This window comes from Serinus canaria, chromosome 1, assembly GCF_022539315.1.
Source record: "Serinus canaria isolate serCan28SL12 chromosome 1, serCan2020, whole genome shotgun sequence".
NCBI lineage: Eukaryota > Metazoa > Chordata > Aves > Passeriformes > Fringillidae > Serinus > Serinus canaria.
This window is the reverse complement of record NC_066313.1, coordinates 88,593,526-88,609,203: the sequence shown is the minus strand read 5'-3', so window position 1 is coordinate 88,609,203 and position 15,678 is coordinate 88,593,526. Positions and strand designations below refer to the sequence as shown.

The 15,678-nt window shown below is 36.9% G+C and overlaps 1 protein-coding gene across 7 annotated transcripts in view; it reads left to right on the top strand.

Annotated features, from left to right (window-relative positions):
- TFDP1 (transcription factor Dp-1) overlaps positions 1–15,678 on the top strand; it is a 37,245-nt gene that overhangs the window by 19,502 nt on the left and 2,065 nt on the right. For 6 of the 7 annotated variants that reach the window (XM_018908953.3, XM_009085453.4, XM_030234846.2 and 3 more), the window contains exons 4-11: positions 5,261–5,367; positions 8,064–8,185; positions 9,596–9,761; positions 9,954–10,100; positions 12,107–12,175; positions 13,458–13,609; positions 14,172–14,338; positions 14,904–14,985. In XM_018908953.3, coding sequence (XP_018764498.1) covers positions 5,261–5,367; positions 8,064–8,185; positions 9,596–9,761; positions 9,954–10,100; positions 12,107–12,175; positions 13,458–13,609; positions 14,172–14,338; positions 14,904–14,985 — 1,012 coding nt within the window. The remainder of the gene's footprint in view (positions 1–5,260; positions 5,368–8,063; positions 8,186–9,595; positions 9,762–9,953; positions 10,101–12,106; positions 12,176–13,457; positions 13,610–14,171; positions 14,339–14,903; positions 14,986–15,678) is intronic. The other variant, XM_030234848.2, reaches the window with a different exon arrangement.

Genomic DNA, 15,678 nt, shown 5'->3' with positions numbered 1-15,678 from the left:
CAGACTTGGAAAAACTGGTTTGTAATAGCTGAATTATTACTAGTCACTATATAAAGATGGTAAGAATCATATAGAAGTCTGAGTTGTGAGTGAGTACTACACACTGGGAGACATGGATGCCTGTACAAAAGCTCAGAATTGCTGTATAATTGTGTTTGTTGTCATAACATGATGGTGTGGTTTGTTCAGTAAGTAGAGGTGCTTTTACTTGACTTGGCACACAACTGGAGACAGTCGTGTGTTGTCACGCAGAGACCCTTAAAAAGAATTCTGTGTTTTCTGAAAATTACCATATAACTAACCAATAAAATAACATGAAATATCTATGATGTTCCTGGCAGAGACATTAACTTACTGCAGTGTCACAGGAGTGATGTGAGGAATCAGCTCCCAGGATATAATTGTCACCTCTATTGTATGACAGAACTTAGTTTGTTAGAGACTGCATTGCGAGGGAACTGAGTTGCTTTTCTGTTGACTGCTCTCTTTTTCTCAAGTAAAGAAAACATAAAGGCAAATTACTTCAGAAAATGGTAGAGTATCTAGAATGAATGACATTTCTGCTCCTGAGGCAAGAAGTACTTCAGCCCATCCTTTCTATCCTGAACACCAAATTCAAAGTCACTACCATTTCAAGAAGTGGAGCAGTCAGCTTTTCAGGAGATCTACCTTGCTGTCTGCAGAGGGCTCTCGTTTCTTTGATACTGTGTCTTTTTTCTGTGTCATCTTAAGATTTTAAAAATGTTCTTAATGAACTGCATCACCTATCCTTTAAACTGTCAAAATTCTGCAAGGGATGCCTTCTTTTGGTAAAACTCTTTGGTTTGTTTTTATATGCAAGCAAAGGTCCAGTTAACCAGTAACCAAAGAGAGCACTTACTTGTTTGTTGACAGATAAATAACAGGTTTTGTTAGTGCTGCTTCTTTTTATCTGCAAATTTTTTATGCCTTTACTCTTTGATTCCACCTGCATCATTGTCTTGTGTTTGGAGGTATTCTGGAACATCATACTGATGAAGTTCTACTTCCCTTTAGGTTTAATGATTGCTTATAAGTTACTAAAAGTATTTTTCCGAACATTTGTGATGGTGAGAATGTAAGTAGTAGTAGTAGTAGTAGTTATATCCTTTCTGTATAAATGGCTTTTTTTCTGCTCTAAATGGCATTTTCCTGTGGTTCTCAAAGTCTGGAAGGAGGAAAAAAAGATGTGTCAGTACTAGCAGTATTAATAATTTGTTTTGAAAAGGAAGAAGAGTTGATGCCAGTAAAACTGTTCGCAAACTTGTGGTTTTAATTTTTACATGTACACTGTATATTGTCTACAAAATACAGGATTATAGGGATTGCAGTGAGTGCTGAGTAACAGTAATTAAGAAATTAGTAGTAAGATTTGTTTGAGAAACTGAGCTGTCAGTCACTTGCAAATCTAAGTTGACAAAATTACATCTGCTTGTATTTAACAAACAAAAACCTCCCACATATTATGAGCCTTTGAAAATGCAGATGAATATGAGTAAAATGTTTGCATGTGAGGCAAATGAGAGAATAGAATGCACTTGCACAGAGACATTGAAAATATCCTCTTAAAAGTTTTGTTTTCTGTATAATTGAGCAGTTGTACTCTTGATAGCTTTTACAAGTTGACTTTGACTTTGCTTTGAACAGTGATGCTTGTGTTACTATTCTTTCACTTACATTTATATTTCCTTGCCAGTCAGTTTGTGCTGTACAGAAAGATGAATCTTGTAGTTTCTGTTTAGAGCTAGGTTGGCTCAGTTGCATGAATTAACTCTGGCACAGCACAACAGGAAATGTTAGTGTAATTTAAAAATTTAAAGAAACATGGTGTGTGCTCTTTCCTTTCCATGGATGTTTTAGCTGCAAGGTAGCTATTTCTGTTCAGAAAATAAAATTATTAATAAATAACAGGAGGCTGGCAGCCATCCAATAAAACTTACCTTCAAAGCAGGATTAGCTTTGATGCACAGAGCCCTCAGTTATTGAATTTTGCTGTGTGTTACCAAGGAATCTCCTATGCAGCCTGTTGCTGTGCATTGCCTTTGGCAATTTCCCTGGCTGGAATTTGCCATACGACAGCTTGTGACTATTCCCTCTTTTCCTTTTGTTGTGTCCTCTGTCATCTCTAAACTTCCCTTCAACAGCTGAAGGCAGTGATTTCTGCATATAATACCCCTTGCTCCACTTTACCGTCTTCCAGAAGAAGAAGCTCCCTGGGCTTCTCCTTGTGCAGGACATAGTCCAGTACCCAAGGCACACTGATGTTTTCCTGCTGCAGTCTCTCCTGTTTGCCAGTGCCTCTCTTGCAGCTTGGGCCCCAAAACTGAGCAGAGTCACCCAGGGACAGTGTAAGGAGTGCTGAAAGAAAAGGAATAATCACTTATTGTTGTATGCTTCCAAATGCAGCCCAGGATGTGTTTAAGTCTTTATTAGCATAGGGGAGCACCTCTGGGTCACACACAGCTTATTGTCTGCCCAGGCCCCTGATGCTTTCCTGAGCACCTGCTTCCTAACCAGTGACCCCCAGCCTCTGCTCTTGTGTTAACTTACATTGAGTTTTGTCTTCATTGACTGTGTAAAATTTTTTAAATGAACAACATGATAACATAAAGAATTATTTTATTTTTAAACATGCCAGAATAATTAAGTCTCTTGAGTGAATCTGAAGGTTAGAGGCTCTTTATGAAGTTGTCCTGCTGAAGTAATATTTGGAAGTTGTTGTAGAAAAAACTGATAATATGAACGGGTAGCACTCATTGTAGAAAGCTGTCTATCTTTGAATTCTGGAAGGAGCTAGCAATGGTACTTCTGTCCCTGTAACTCAGTATGTGTATAACTGATATAGTGCCAGAAGGAAAGAGAGCAGCGTACCCTCATTTGTGAAGGGCTCAGGTGAGTAAGTCAGACTTCTGTGGCAGCCTGGTTGAGCACCTAACAGAGAAGCAATACATGTGTGGACAGATGTGATAGTGGCCTTCAACAGGCCTTTTCTAGAGGGAGGGGAAAAGTCAGGGTCTGCAGTTACTTCTTTTCAAAGTCACGCTTTGAAAGAGTCAACAACCATGTGGATAAGGGTTATCTAATCAGAATTATGTCCTTGGATTTATTAAAAATAATTTTAAAAAATTTATTATCAAGGTCCTTAATCAGCCTGTTAAGCTAAGGTATGATAGAATGGGATGGTCCTCCCATTAGTTAATAATTGGTGAAAACTTGGTATAATGAGTATCTCAAGTGAACTATTAGCACTGAAGAAAGGTCTTGAAGTTATCATAGGTTATATTAATGAAAATAATATCAGTGGTATCAGTGTTTGGGGGTGAATTTTGAGAATTACTTGGAAAGGAGCAGGGAATAAAATAGTAAATGAGCTATAAATAACATACTGCGTTCCTTGGTTCCTTTTGCCTGTCATCTGCAAAAGAAAGGGCAGGAGAACTAGAAAGCATGGGCAGCAATGACCATGAGAGGTAAGGGAGGGTTGGTTAAAGCATGGTGCTCATAATGCCAGGGTTGGGGGTTTGATTCCTGTACAGGCCATTCACTCAAGAGTTGGAATTGATGATCTTTGTGAGTCCCTTCCAACTCAGAATGTTCTGTGATTCTAAGATGATCAAATAGATGAGGTTTCTTAACCTTGGAAAGCAGTCTTTTATATTGGAAATACAGTCTTCAGATTGCACTGAATTTTTTAAAGCAGTGAGGAGAAGTTTAAAAAAAACCTCCAGGAAGCTGAGAAGAAGCTACTCAGGCACTACTAGCCAGGATAGTTTATATTGATTTATTGAATTCCACAGAGAGGAAGAGCAAACACAATTCCGGTCATGATAGTGATGAGTGTACCTGGAGGGAGAGGAAGGTGTAACAGACTTACATTACAAAGTGGTAGCTGCTGACCTTCTGAAAGAGCACTGGGAAGCTGGTTAGTAGTGGAAGAAGGACATGCTGCTGCATCCTCTTTGGGAATAGATTGATCACTGAGAGTAAATTCTTACGTGAAGCTGTCACTTTGACATGGTGTAGTAATAGCAGCTGAGAAATATAAGCCTTCTGGAAAGCAAGGGCTTAAAGAAGATTTGAATTGTCCTCAACTTCCTGTAGACTTCCTGAATGTGTAAAGAGGGATGGTAGGCATCAAGGACCAGTTATGGCCCTCCTGATACAACCCTTGTATTTATTGCTTCTGTGTTAGACAGTGGGAAGAAGAGAGAGGAATGAGAATTGTACTAAGTCCTTCTGACCCCACTGGCCTCTTTGAAAGTCATCTGAGAGAAACAGCTGCTAAACCTGACAACCACTTGACAATTGATTTGGCACAAAATAGTCTCTAGTATTTTAAGACTGCTTGTTCATCATTTTCTTACTGTATAGTCAGTCTTTGTTGCTTCTCTTTGCTCTGTTTTGTTGGTTATGGAGTTTTTTTGTTTTAAAGAGGTGGGTTTGGGGTTCTTTCCTCTCAGTTTTATCTTGGAACATAAAACTGCTAGCAGGTACCTGGGTTGTTTTTTTTTTTTTTTCAGTTGATTTATCTTTTACATGGCTTAAGACTTGCTCTACCTACCAGTGTTGATTGTGTATAGGTTATGAACAGGGAGAGAGAGAACAACCTTTCCCCCAGGGCTGGTCTGCTGAGTTGCATGTGTTTTTCTGGAATAATGGATTCTTGGGGTGGAAATAATGGATATTGCATCTATTTTTCTGAAATAATGGATTCTTAATTCCCTGCTTTCAGCTGGGAGGGGACACTTAGAGGAAAGTTGAGAAATATTCTCTTGGAAAGGCCTGTTCCAGCCAAATTTGCTGGAATATATGCTGTAAATATGCATAAATCAGCATATCTCAGAAGGCTATGCCATATGCTATAGCACTGGGCATGTTTGTCAGGTGGTACTGGAAATTATTTCAGTAGCCACAAAGTGTAAGGGTAGAAGAAGAGAGGATTATGCTTTTTGTTAAATGTTGGTTGCCTCTATTACTCTGCTTTAAGAGAAAAATTGGAATACAAGGAATTAAAACATACTCATATTAAAGCAGTGACCTGTAAGGTTTCATAGAAGAAAGTTTGAACATTCTGTGAATTTTAATTTCTTTTTATGCTTCAAATATGTAAATGCTACATTTATATTGAGACAATGTGTTTCAGGGTTAGTTTCCATTAATATGCATTGGTAGTATGGATGAGACTATTTGCTAAAACAATACAATGTGCTGACCTGCAGCTCTCTGCTTGTATTTGTTTTAGGGGTTGTTTCTCTATTGGCTGTTCATCCTTCTACAGTAAATACGATTGGAAAACAGCTCCTGCCAAAAACATTTGGACAGTCTAATGTCAACATTGCACAACAAGTGGTAAGGAGACTGTGAGGTGTTTTTGGATTGTTTCTTTGTTTGTGGGATGTGGGGTTTTTTGGGTTGTTGGGGGTTTTTTGTTTGTTTTGGGGGGTTTGTTTGTGTATTTTGTTGTTTGGTTATTTATTTGTTTTTATTGCTTGTCCTATTGTTTCACATACAACAAATCTGAAGTAGCCTGGTAGTCTGTATCACTGGTTGTGAGCAGATAGTCTAAGTTTGTTTCTAATTGTAGTAGACTTAAGTTAAAAAAAATTTATGTATCCTGTAGAGAAGTTCAAAGGTGACTCTCAAATCAACATGAAGTTACCTCACTGTTCAGGTGGCTTTATATTTTGTTAGTCTTGCCATTTAAAATCAGTGTCTCTTTCAGATACTTCTCTGAAATCTGGCATAGGGAAATGTAAATAAAGTCTCCATAAACACATTTTTACGGAGATTTGAGCTAGGTAGAATAAAATTGAAAGCATAGCTATATTTTAGTGTTAATTTAAATATTCTTTTGCTGAAATACTTATTTTGAGCTTTGTGTGAGATATATGAAATGAGATGATCTAAGGAATCTTATAATGCAATAGATAATACATAGGTTATAGTAATTCTTTCAGTAATCAAAATTAGAATTCGGTGATCTGAGTAGAATTGTTCTCAATCTTCTGGAAAGCAACTGTAACATGTAAACATCTGAACTAACGTGTCTTATATTTGGGGTTCTTCTTCATATGAAAGCAGTGGAGTGGATTTTGAATGTAGAGTAGGTGTTAATCAGACTTCTCGGTCCCACTCTAGAAATGAACCTGTGAATTTGTGCACACTTCATTTCTTCCTTTGTAGAGCTGAGTATTTTGGGACTCTCCTGAGTGCAGTAGAGGTTCAGGGTTTGCTGCTGCCAGTTTGTTTTTTGTCCAGCTGTAAATCTTCTCCTCCTCAACCCTGCCCCTGTTCTGGTTTGGCTTTCATCTTATTGCAGAGTGATACAAATTCTAGAGGTAGAGTGGTGGGGCTGCTTGTGGAATTAGTAAGGTAGGAAATTGGAGAGTAGGACTCTGCAAGCCAGGTGTTAAATCATCTCTTGCAGTCTTCTGCCAGTGCATCCTATGGGGCAGAAACCAGCACACAGCTTTCTTCAGGTCCCCATATAATGTTTTTACTTGAATAGCACATGGATGGTTTTCACACTCTTTGGGGACATTTGGTGAGCCTGACATGTTGGTATCAGAACTGATAGTACTCTTTTTTCATGGGGATAAATTGAGCAGGTCCACATCTGTCCTGTGCCAGCGTTCCCCACTCTCGTGCCATTTCCTACAATCCTGAGTTTTGTTTATAAAAAGCAGCAGAGGAGATTATTTGGCTTTTCATAAGAGACAGAAACATTTCAAGTATGGTACAATGCTCCTGGAAAGGAGTACCTAAGATATTCTAGCTGTAAGAAGTGGATGTAACAAATTTATACCTTAACTGCTCAGAGAGGTGGCATAATACAAAGAGAATATTTGGGGAAAAAATACAGCTGTTTGTCTTTCCAGACAGCTGCAATCACGGACATCCTGCAGTCACTAGTCTTTGGCACGGTCTATGTAACTTTCACACATGAAATGTTTCATTTTCAGTTTTTGCTTTTTACTCTGGTTGAGACCAAACTGCTGAAGCTGGCCAGAGGAAGAAAAATTAAGTTTTGCTGCTCAGACAGAATGTAGCTGCAGGAATGTATGTCAAGCTTGTGGGTGGTTATGGGTTTAGGTTTGTTTGATGTTTTTTTTCATTTACCTGATGTCAGGGATGCAACCAGTTGTTTCCACTGGGAGGTAAATGTACCCCAAAAAAGTAGCATATCTTTCTACAAAAGAGTAATCTACAGGATATCATTTTCCCCCTAAATCCATATTTTCTAGAAAGTTACATTTTAAACAATTCAGAGATAAAATCATCACCTGCAAAAGTAGGTGTTTTGTTTGTCTAGTTTCAGAGGTAGGAGGGCACAGTTCTATATGCTAATGTAAATATTACTACTTATGGTCAAATTACCACATCTTCAGGAGAGTTCACATGGAGGCTGGGAGACTGTGCTTAGCCAAGTGTGTGCTTTCAACATGTTTGCAGTGGAATGGGTTTGCCTAATTTGATGTCACTCACTGCAGTGAGGAGGAAGGTTCACCCTTATTCTTTCTCACCTCTAATGTAGTAGTTTTGACTCTGGTGATAGAGGCTGACACCAGGAGAGAGGGTTCTTGCAAAAGCTCTGCATTTTCTCTCTGGTTTTACTGATTTTCAGATTTTTTTTACATTCATATTTTAACTGTAATTTACTGCAGCATCCTTACACATAATTTGGTAGGGTAGGGGTTTTTTTTTTTCCTCTCATTTTTTCCACTCTATTTTCCTTGAAGGGAGGGAATGTGTGTGTTTTGTGTGTGTGTGTGTTTTGATCTCATCTAAGTTAGTGTTGAACAGTGTTAAGAGATCCAGCAAGCATGGAAACCTGATTAAAGGAGGTTAAAATACAAATGCTCATAACTTAGGGTGTGCTCTAACTATATTAACTGTAGTCTGAAGTTTTTTATACTAGTGTGTATAAATTAGATGCATCTAAGAGAAGTGTGTAAAGTTACTAGTGTTTGGATGATTTTAATAGTGTCACTTACAAATGTCTTGGGATTCTTACCATTTTCCAAATGATTTTATCTTCACTGTAGGTTATCGGTACACCTCAGAGACCTTCAGCACAAAATACCATCCTGGTAGGAAGTCCACACACACCTAACACACATTTTGCATCACAGAACCAGACTGGAGATTCTTCACCTTGGTCTGCTGGGTGAGCAAAATGAAAGCTAGAAAGGATTAATAAAGTGCTGGAACTTTTAAGTGTTGTGATAGTGTATGTACTCCTCAGGCTAGCAGTGTGCCAAAGTCTTGTCCTTTTCATCAGGAGCACTTCACCACTGAAGTCTGTTGTACTAAAATAAGGAGTAGTCACACCATGAGTGCCTCTTCATTTCTTGTAAAAGAATGCAGAATATTTTCTGTAAGCTCTGGTAGATATTCTGACATTACTAACATTTAGAGAATTTAGCTCCTAAAAGGACACAGGAATTTGTCTGACTTGATTCTATGATTTCTCTTATGCTGCTGGTGTATTTTCAGAAAAATACAGTGTATTTCTGATTGAAGGATATCCCAGAGTGTAATTTGAAATAAGAATGTAGTCCTTTTTGAGAAAAGGTATTAAATACAAGGGATGCATTCTTTTGGTGTGTTTTTTTTATGCAATCTTGTTTTTAAGGGCATCTTGTTAAATATAGTTGCTTTAAGACTAAATTTATTACTGGTGGCCTGTTACACATAAGTCAATTTCTACTTTGGAATTATACAGTGAAATGAGATGTAAGAATTAAGACTTCCCCTTGCTGAAACTAATTTTGTTGGTACTTGTATTTTTCCTCTGGTTACAAGGAAATTTTTATTTAAAAACTTCGCAAAGCAGAAAACTTTGTTATACTGCTTGTATCTTGTAACTTTGAAGTTCCAATAGCAGTTTCATATACTGTATAACTTCAAATCTGTGTTACAGTAATAGTGTAATGTTTAGTGAGTTTAACCAATACCAGACTTTGTCTGCTCAGTCAGTATCAGTATCACATTGCGTAGAAAATGCTCAATCTATGTGCTACTTAAAAATAAAAATTTTAAAAAAGGACAAAAAAATTCTCTCCTCTGATTCAGTTTTCATGTTTTAGTATTTATCCCCTTATCTCTTCTTGTCTTGAAGTTTGGACAGTTTTCTTTATTGACTTCTTCAAGTAATATCCCTGTTGTTAATTTATTATCTGCTACTGGAAAGAATTCAGGCCAGGTTGGGTAGAGCTTTGGGCAACCTCACTGAGTTGAAGATACCCTGGCTCAGTGCAGGGGGGTTGGACTAGATGACCTTTAAAGATTGCTTCCGACCCAAACTATTCTATGATTTTGTGATTCTACTGAAGCTAGAAAAGTTGGCAAAAGAATAAATTTATTTTGTGTTTCAGCATGAAGATACTAGAATTGTTTATAAATACTGTAAAATGTAGGGGAAAAAATGTAGGAGAGTACGGTTGGTAAGGGATAAGAAGCGGAAGAAAAGGGAAGGCTTGGGTTTTTGACAGCAGTGTGCCTGTATTTGAAAAAGAGACATCAAATATTCCAAAGTTTAAAATCTTCTTAAAATATATATTATACGTATATTTAGGAAGCGGAACAAAAAAGGCGAGAAGAATGGCAAGGGTTTACGTCATTTCTCTATGAAGGTTTGTGAGAAGGTACAGAGAAAAGGAACCACCTCATACAATGAGGTGGCAGACGAGTTGGTTGCAGAATTCACTACCACTGATAATCACATTTCACCAAATGAATCAGTAAGTATATGGGAAGTCAATTACATGTGAACTGAATGGGGGAAGAGAAATTTCTCTTGAGATTTTTCTGTTTTTCCTACTGCTAAATGAAACAGTTCAGATATTAACTGAGTTTACCCATTTGCTGTAATATGTTTATTTTCAAATATTTTTGACACAGGTATATTTTTGATTAATGCACTATGTCTACAGCAGGCTTATGACCAGAAGAATATTAGACGACGTGTCTATGATGCCTTAAATGTCCTTATGGCCATGAACATTATCTCTAAAGAGAAAAAGGAAATCAAATGGATTGGTCTACCTACGAACTCGGCTCAGGAATGTCAGAATTTGGAGGTATATGCTTTTGGAACTTCATGATGGCTTTGTGTTTACAGCTTTAATGTGTTCTGACACAATGTGTGCCTATAATCTTCTGAGGTAGCAACATTGTCCTCTTTGGACTCTTTTTATTTTATTTTTTATATACTGAACTCTTCAGCTTCCAGATGTTCAAATGTGTCTTTGTTTAATTCTTCTATGTCAAAAATACAGCTTTTGAAAGTACATGTGAAGTGGTTCTGAGTGGAAGGTAGTAAAAAGTTAATGTGTGTTTCCAACATTGCAACAGTGGTACTCAGGAGCTGGGAAGATTAGTTTTGTCCAGATGCCAAACAGACAGTAGATCTGTGATGATAGATGTTGCATGTATGTCAGTACTTATAGGCATCTCCATTGCTGCAGGTCTTAGCTTTTTGTGACAATTCTCTTAAGTGAGTATGTCAGACTTTCTTATTGCATGTCATGGGGAGGAAGTGAAATGCTTTATACTGAAAGAGATTCATAAGTTCTGATTGGATTTTTTACTGTCCTGAGATTTGCAGAATAATAAAGTTACTGAGGTTTACTGAAGTAAATTCACTTCATTGGAATGGAATGAGACATTGTATTTATTCTTAATAAGTCTAAACTCCTTCAGCAGGACACAAAAAAATCAGCAAGAAGGTGCCAAAGTTCGGGAGGAAGTGGAACAGAAGTGTTTGGGAACCTTATCTACAAAGGGATAATTCTAATTTTTGTTTAATACCGATAATTGATTTTTCATTTTATTTTTAAAATTAATTTTGTGGCAGTGAGTTTCAGGTGCATGAGAAGCTTCTTATGAAGTACCTTTTGTTTGGTTTTGAACATCTGGATGTGTTGATATCTGCTGAATATTTTTTTTAATTGGAAGCGATGATGACCTATTCATTCCTTATTCACTTTCTCTCTCCTGTTCATTGTTTTATAGGGATCTCTCATTTTCTCCCCCATTATTTCATTCTCCTTTCAGTGAAGTCCTTATTCATTATTCTCTTGTGTAAAGTATGTTTCGTATCACTGGTAATCCTGATTGCTCTTTCGTATGCTTGTCTTGAAATAGAACCATCAGAACACCAGAATTCAAGATGTAAACATTCTGCTTCATAGAGTAATGTAGTGATAATTCCTGTTTGGTACTCTGTTTCTTTCCTAATAATTCGAATTTTTGGCTGTCACGGTATAGTGAGCTGATGGATTTTGCAGATACTGCAATTTTAAATCTTTACTGCATGCCATTTAATTTCTAAAGTATGCATGGATTAGATTGTTTTCTCACACATACCACACTATATTTACCAGAAATAATTTAAGTGATGTAATCACAAAATTATGTAGGACACTTTGAGTTTGCTTTATGACAAACTCTCTCTACACTATGCCAGGTAACCCAGCATTGCCAGCAGATTCTGTCACCTTGTCACCTTAATCTGATGGTCTGTTGTTAGAGGAACAGTCTGTCAGTTTAATCCCCATGGGAGTCTGCTGGGGAGCTTCTTCCACTAAGAAAGCTGTGTATTTCCTAGCTTTTAGTCTCTTACCTCTTTTGTTATTATTTAGTACATATTAAGTACTGTGAGGTCTTTACCTTGGGCTCCATAGCAACTTCATGTCTTTAACCATCTTTGATGATCTTCTCCAATACCTCCAGTATCAATAAGCTCTATGTCAAATAGATTATTCTTGTCTATCTTTGCCTCTTTGAGAGAATTCCAGTAACCTTTTGAGGCATAACTTCTGTTTGCAAAGATGTTTTTATCTTCTTCACAGGTTGTTGTATTTTATTCCTCAGGGTTCTAATTCTGCTTTTTGTTACTTTCCATAGGTAGTGCTGATGTGTCTTGATACTTAAGTCTCTAGATTATGTGTAGAACCTTAATGATTGATTGCTATATTTCCTACCTCCACTGCTCTGGTATTGAAATGATTTTAAAGGGAGAAAATGTTGGCATAAAATGCTACTTAAAACCAACAAACTGACCAGTTCTTTTTATCTCTCTAAGGTGGAGAAACAGAGAAGAATTGAAAGAATAAAGCAAAAACAGTCTCAGCTACAAGAACTCATTCTACAGGTACAGTCAAGGTACTCTTGTCTATAGGGCAAGGTAACTTATATCTGTATTCCTCTTGTTTTATCCCAGTCTGAGGGATGGGAACTTCTAGGAAGACTAGAGGTGAATTTCAGGATAAGGTGTATGCAGCTTTATTTAACATTGTAGTTTAGCTGGGACCATGCTGCTGGCCATTGCTATTGGGATGCCATCAACCTTCCATCAGTTATAATGAATTTATTTGGAGTTTCAAGCAGGGTTTGTGTTGATAGGAGAAGTATTTCATACCATACTCTCTGAATTTTCCAATTCAGTTCAGGAACTGAACTAGATACAGGCATCTGGAATTTTTGTTCTGTGTTAGCATCCATAGATAAAATAATGTGATTGTAGAAGTTGTCTGTCATAGTGCTCTTCATTATGCCTTGCTGCCACTGGTGTGGAAGTGGCTGGACCACTGTGAAACAGTGGCTGAACTCCTTCCCAGATTTCCCTTACTGCATTTGGAGAAGCTGTAGTCTATTTCCCAAGTCACTGTGCTGCTGGTCCACAGAAATGTATTCCTGGGTAGCTGTGTTGCCTGCACAGTAGGAATGAGAATCTGCAGAATGAAAGTACAGACAGATGTGGGACAGCTGCCTGATTGTTATCAGTCTCTGTGTTGGCCTTGGATTTTGGTCTTAATTATTGTTTATTTAATTTGATTTTGTGACCAGAAAAATATTTTTCTTTGTTCAGTGGCTTACTGTATGATTTATAACTTGAGTTTCTATGGTTTTTAATTATTCAAATTGGTAGTTTTTAAAATAGGAACATTCCATTGTAAAAAGCAATTTTGGTAAGATGTTAAAAGTCACTAATCTTAAATGGGTAATTCAGAAACCTAATGCCAGATACTAAAATCCCAAACATTAACTTTTTTTGCATATAATTAATTTCAGTATTAACATATTTTGGAGTGCAGCAGCTAGTAGGGAGGTGTAAATGGAGAGGAGATAGGATGCTATGGGAAAATTTATTTTTCCAATCATTCTTCTCTCTCCATTCTGCCAGGGATCTGTCCAAGGAGCTGTGCTGGTGTAGTTAGTAGAATATGCTTTTTTTTTTCCTCAGTAAGAGTTTTACTGCATTGCCTTTTTTCATACTGTGATCTGTGACTCTTCTTGCATCTTAACATGCAGAAATATGCTAAACGCTTTTTCTGCATTTACTTGCTGCAGCCATTGCTGGAATCCTTAGGAGTTTTGTTAACCTGATCCTAAAAGTTTCATTCATGCTTTGATATCACTGTTGCTTTTTCTAGCAAATTGCCTTTAAGAACCTGGTCCAGCGAAACCGTCACGCAGAGCAGCAGGCAAACCGACCTCCCCCTTCCAATTCTGTCATCCATTTGCCTTTCATCATTGTGAACACCAGCAAGAAGACAGTGATCGACTGCAGTATTTCAAATGACAAGTAAGCTAACAAAGTTTGCCATTTGGCCTTTGGTAGAGCTCTGAGTTTGTGTAAATGTTCATGTAGATTTGTTAAAGATTAAATACAAACTTCCTTTAGTTGTGCCTTTTGTATATTGAGAACATGCACTTCAGACAGCTGTTTTATATACTCTTTTAATAAGTACACTAATTGATTCACATTTAATAACTTGTTTAAGACTTGCTATCTAGAGATACTAGGCATCTCTCTTGAAATTTTATGGTTTATACTTAACCAAGCAGTGTTTTCCTTTGTCTTTAACACCATGGAATGCAGCCAGCGGAATTGAAAATGGATTTTGCTTTCAGGACTGCTGTTCTCCACTTTTGCTTTGAAAAGCTGTATTTTTCATCAGCTAAATAAAAACTGAATGTAAGCAGTCATGAGCAAATACATAAATCTTGAAAAATTCGATTGCTTAATGTGATGTGTCACTAGCACCCTTAACACTGTGTGTAAAGCTTTTGAAATGCTGCAATATCTGAAAATGGAACGGTAGTTAAAGTTGTTGAAGTTAATTGAGACATTTTTTCCTCTCCAGGTTTGAATATCTATTTAATTTTGACAATACTTTTGAAATTCATGATGATATAGAAGTACTAAAACGAATGGGAATGGCTTGTGGGCTAGAATCTGGAAGCTGTTCAGCAGAGGACCTAAAAATTGCAAGGAGTTTGGTTCCTAAAGCTCTGGAACCATATGTGACAGGTTAGTTACTCCAAAAAGAGTTGATTTTTTTCCTCCTTAATATAGGATCTAAGAAAACACCTGAAAATACCTTAGATCAGATAATTTCCACTGATTTGTGGTAAAGATTTCTGTCAAGTTCTGAAATTTGTCTGCTTTTTAGTGTATCTTAGGAAGCAGATAACATAGTGATTCATAAAGAGTGGAGTGTTGCTCTTTGCAAAACATTTTGCATCAAGCCACACAAGTAGATCTTTGCAGTGTGTAATTATTTTAAGAGAACAGTATTTATGCTTGATTTACTTGCAAAGGCAAAAGGTAGTAAAGTGCAAGCATATGATGAATACTGAAATCATCTGTCTTGCTCACCTCAAAACAAATGGATTTTTAAAATGTATTTTGAAATTTTATTGTTTCTTGCACTAGACTTTTTTTCAATTATGCTGTTTTGGATACAGTATGTAAATATGTTTTGTTGTTTGGGCTGCAAGACTCCTTTTCTGGACTTTAAAGGATGAAGCATTTCCACTGAATTAGATGGGTGTGTTTGGAAGGATTCCTGAAAAGACTGTTGTTTGTTTTACAGAAATGGCTCAGGGATCAATCAGCAGTGTATATGTCACATCTTCATCAGGTTCTGCGTCAAACGGCACAAGATTTTCAGCCAGGTGAGATGAAGTTTTCAGTTGGTTTTCAAAATCTGTGGTCATCAAAGAAATTGGATATTAAATGCTTCACGAAACAAGTTCTGTTTTGATTAAATGTGCTGTGGATATGTGTTCTAAGTTTATTCTCAGACATCACTTCTGTGGTGGTTTTTAGCAGTGTCACTAAGGAAATCCTTTCCTGTATAGTGGAAAGGTGTTTGAGTGGTGTTATTCTTGAATGTGTTGTTCGTTTGTTTGTTTGGGTTTTTCTAGTTTAGAGTTTGTGACAGGAAAAGAGATACTTCCTTATTATAAGTATTGGAAAGATTACTCCTTGATCATTTAGTGTCCTAACTTTAAAAAAGATTTTGACCTTTGGGTTTTAAACAGCAATCACAGAAGTTGGTAGCCTGATAAATCATAACTAGTATTCAACTTTGTTACTCACTAGTTTCTTATTACTGTATTAATCAAAAACATGTCCTTCTGTGAGCTCCACAAGGTTGTAAAATTAGTCAAATATTCAGCAGTTGGATTCTGTGATCTCTGAGGTCTTTTCTAACCTAATTGATTCTATGATCATTGAAACGCTTGACATTCCTAACAAATGCTTGAATTAAGTTCTGCATGTTTTGTGCAAGGGAACTGAAGCTTGAGTGAGAATTCTGCCAAAATATCTTTAGAGATGCTGAACAGTACCTAAAATCTCTGTTT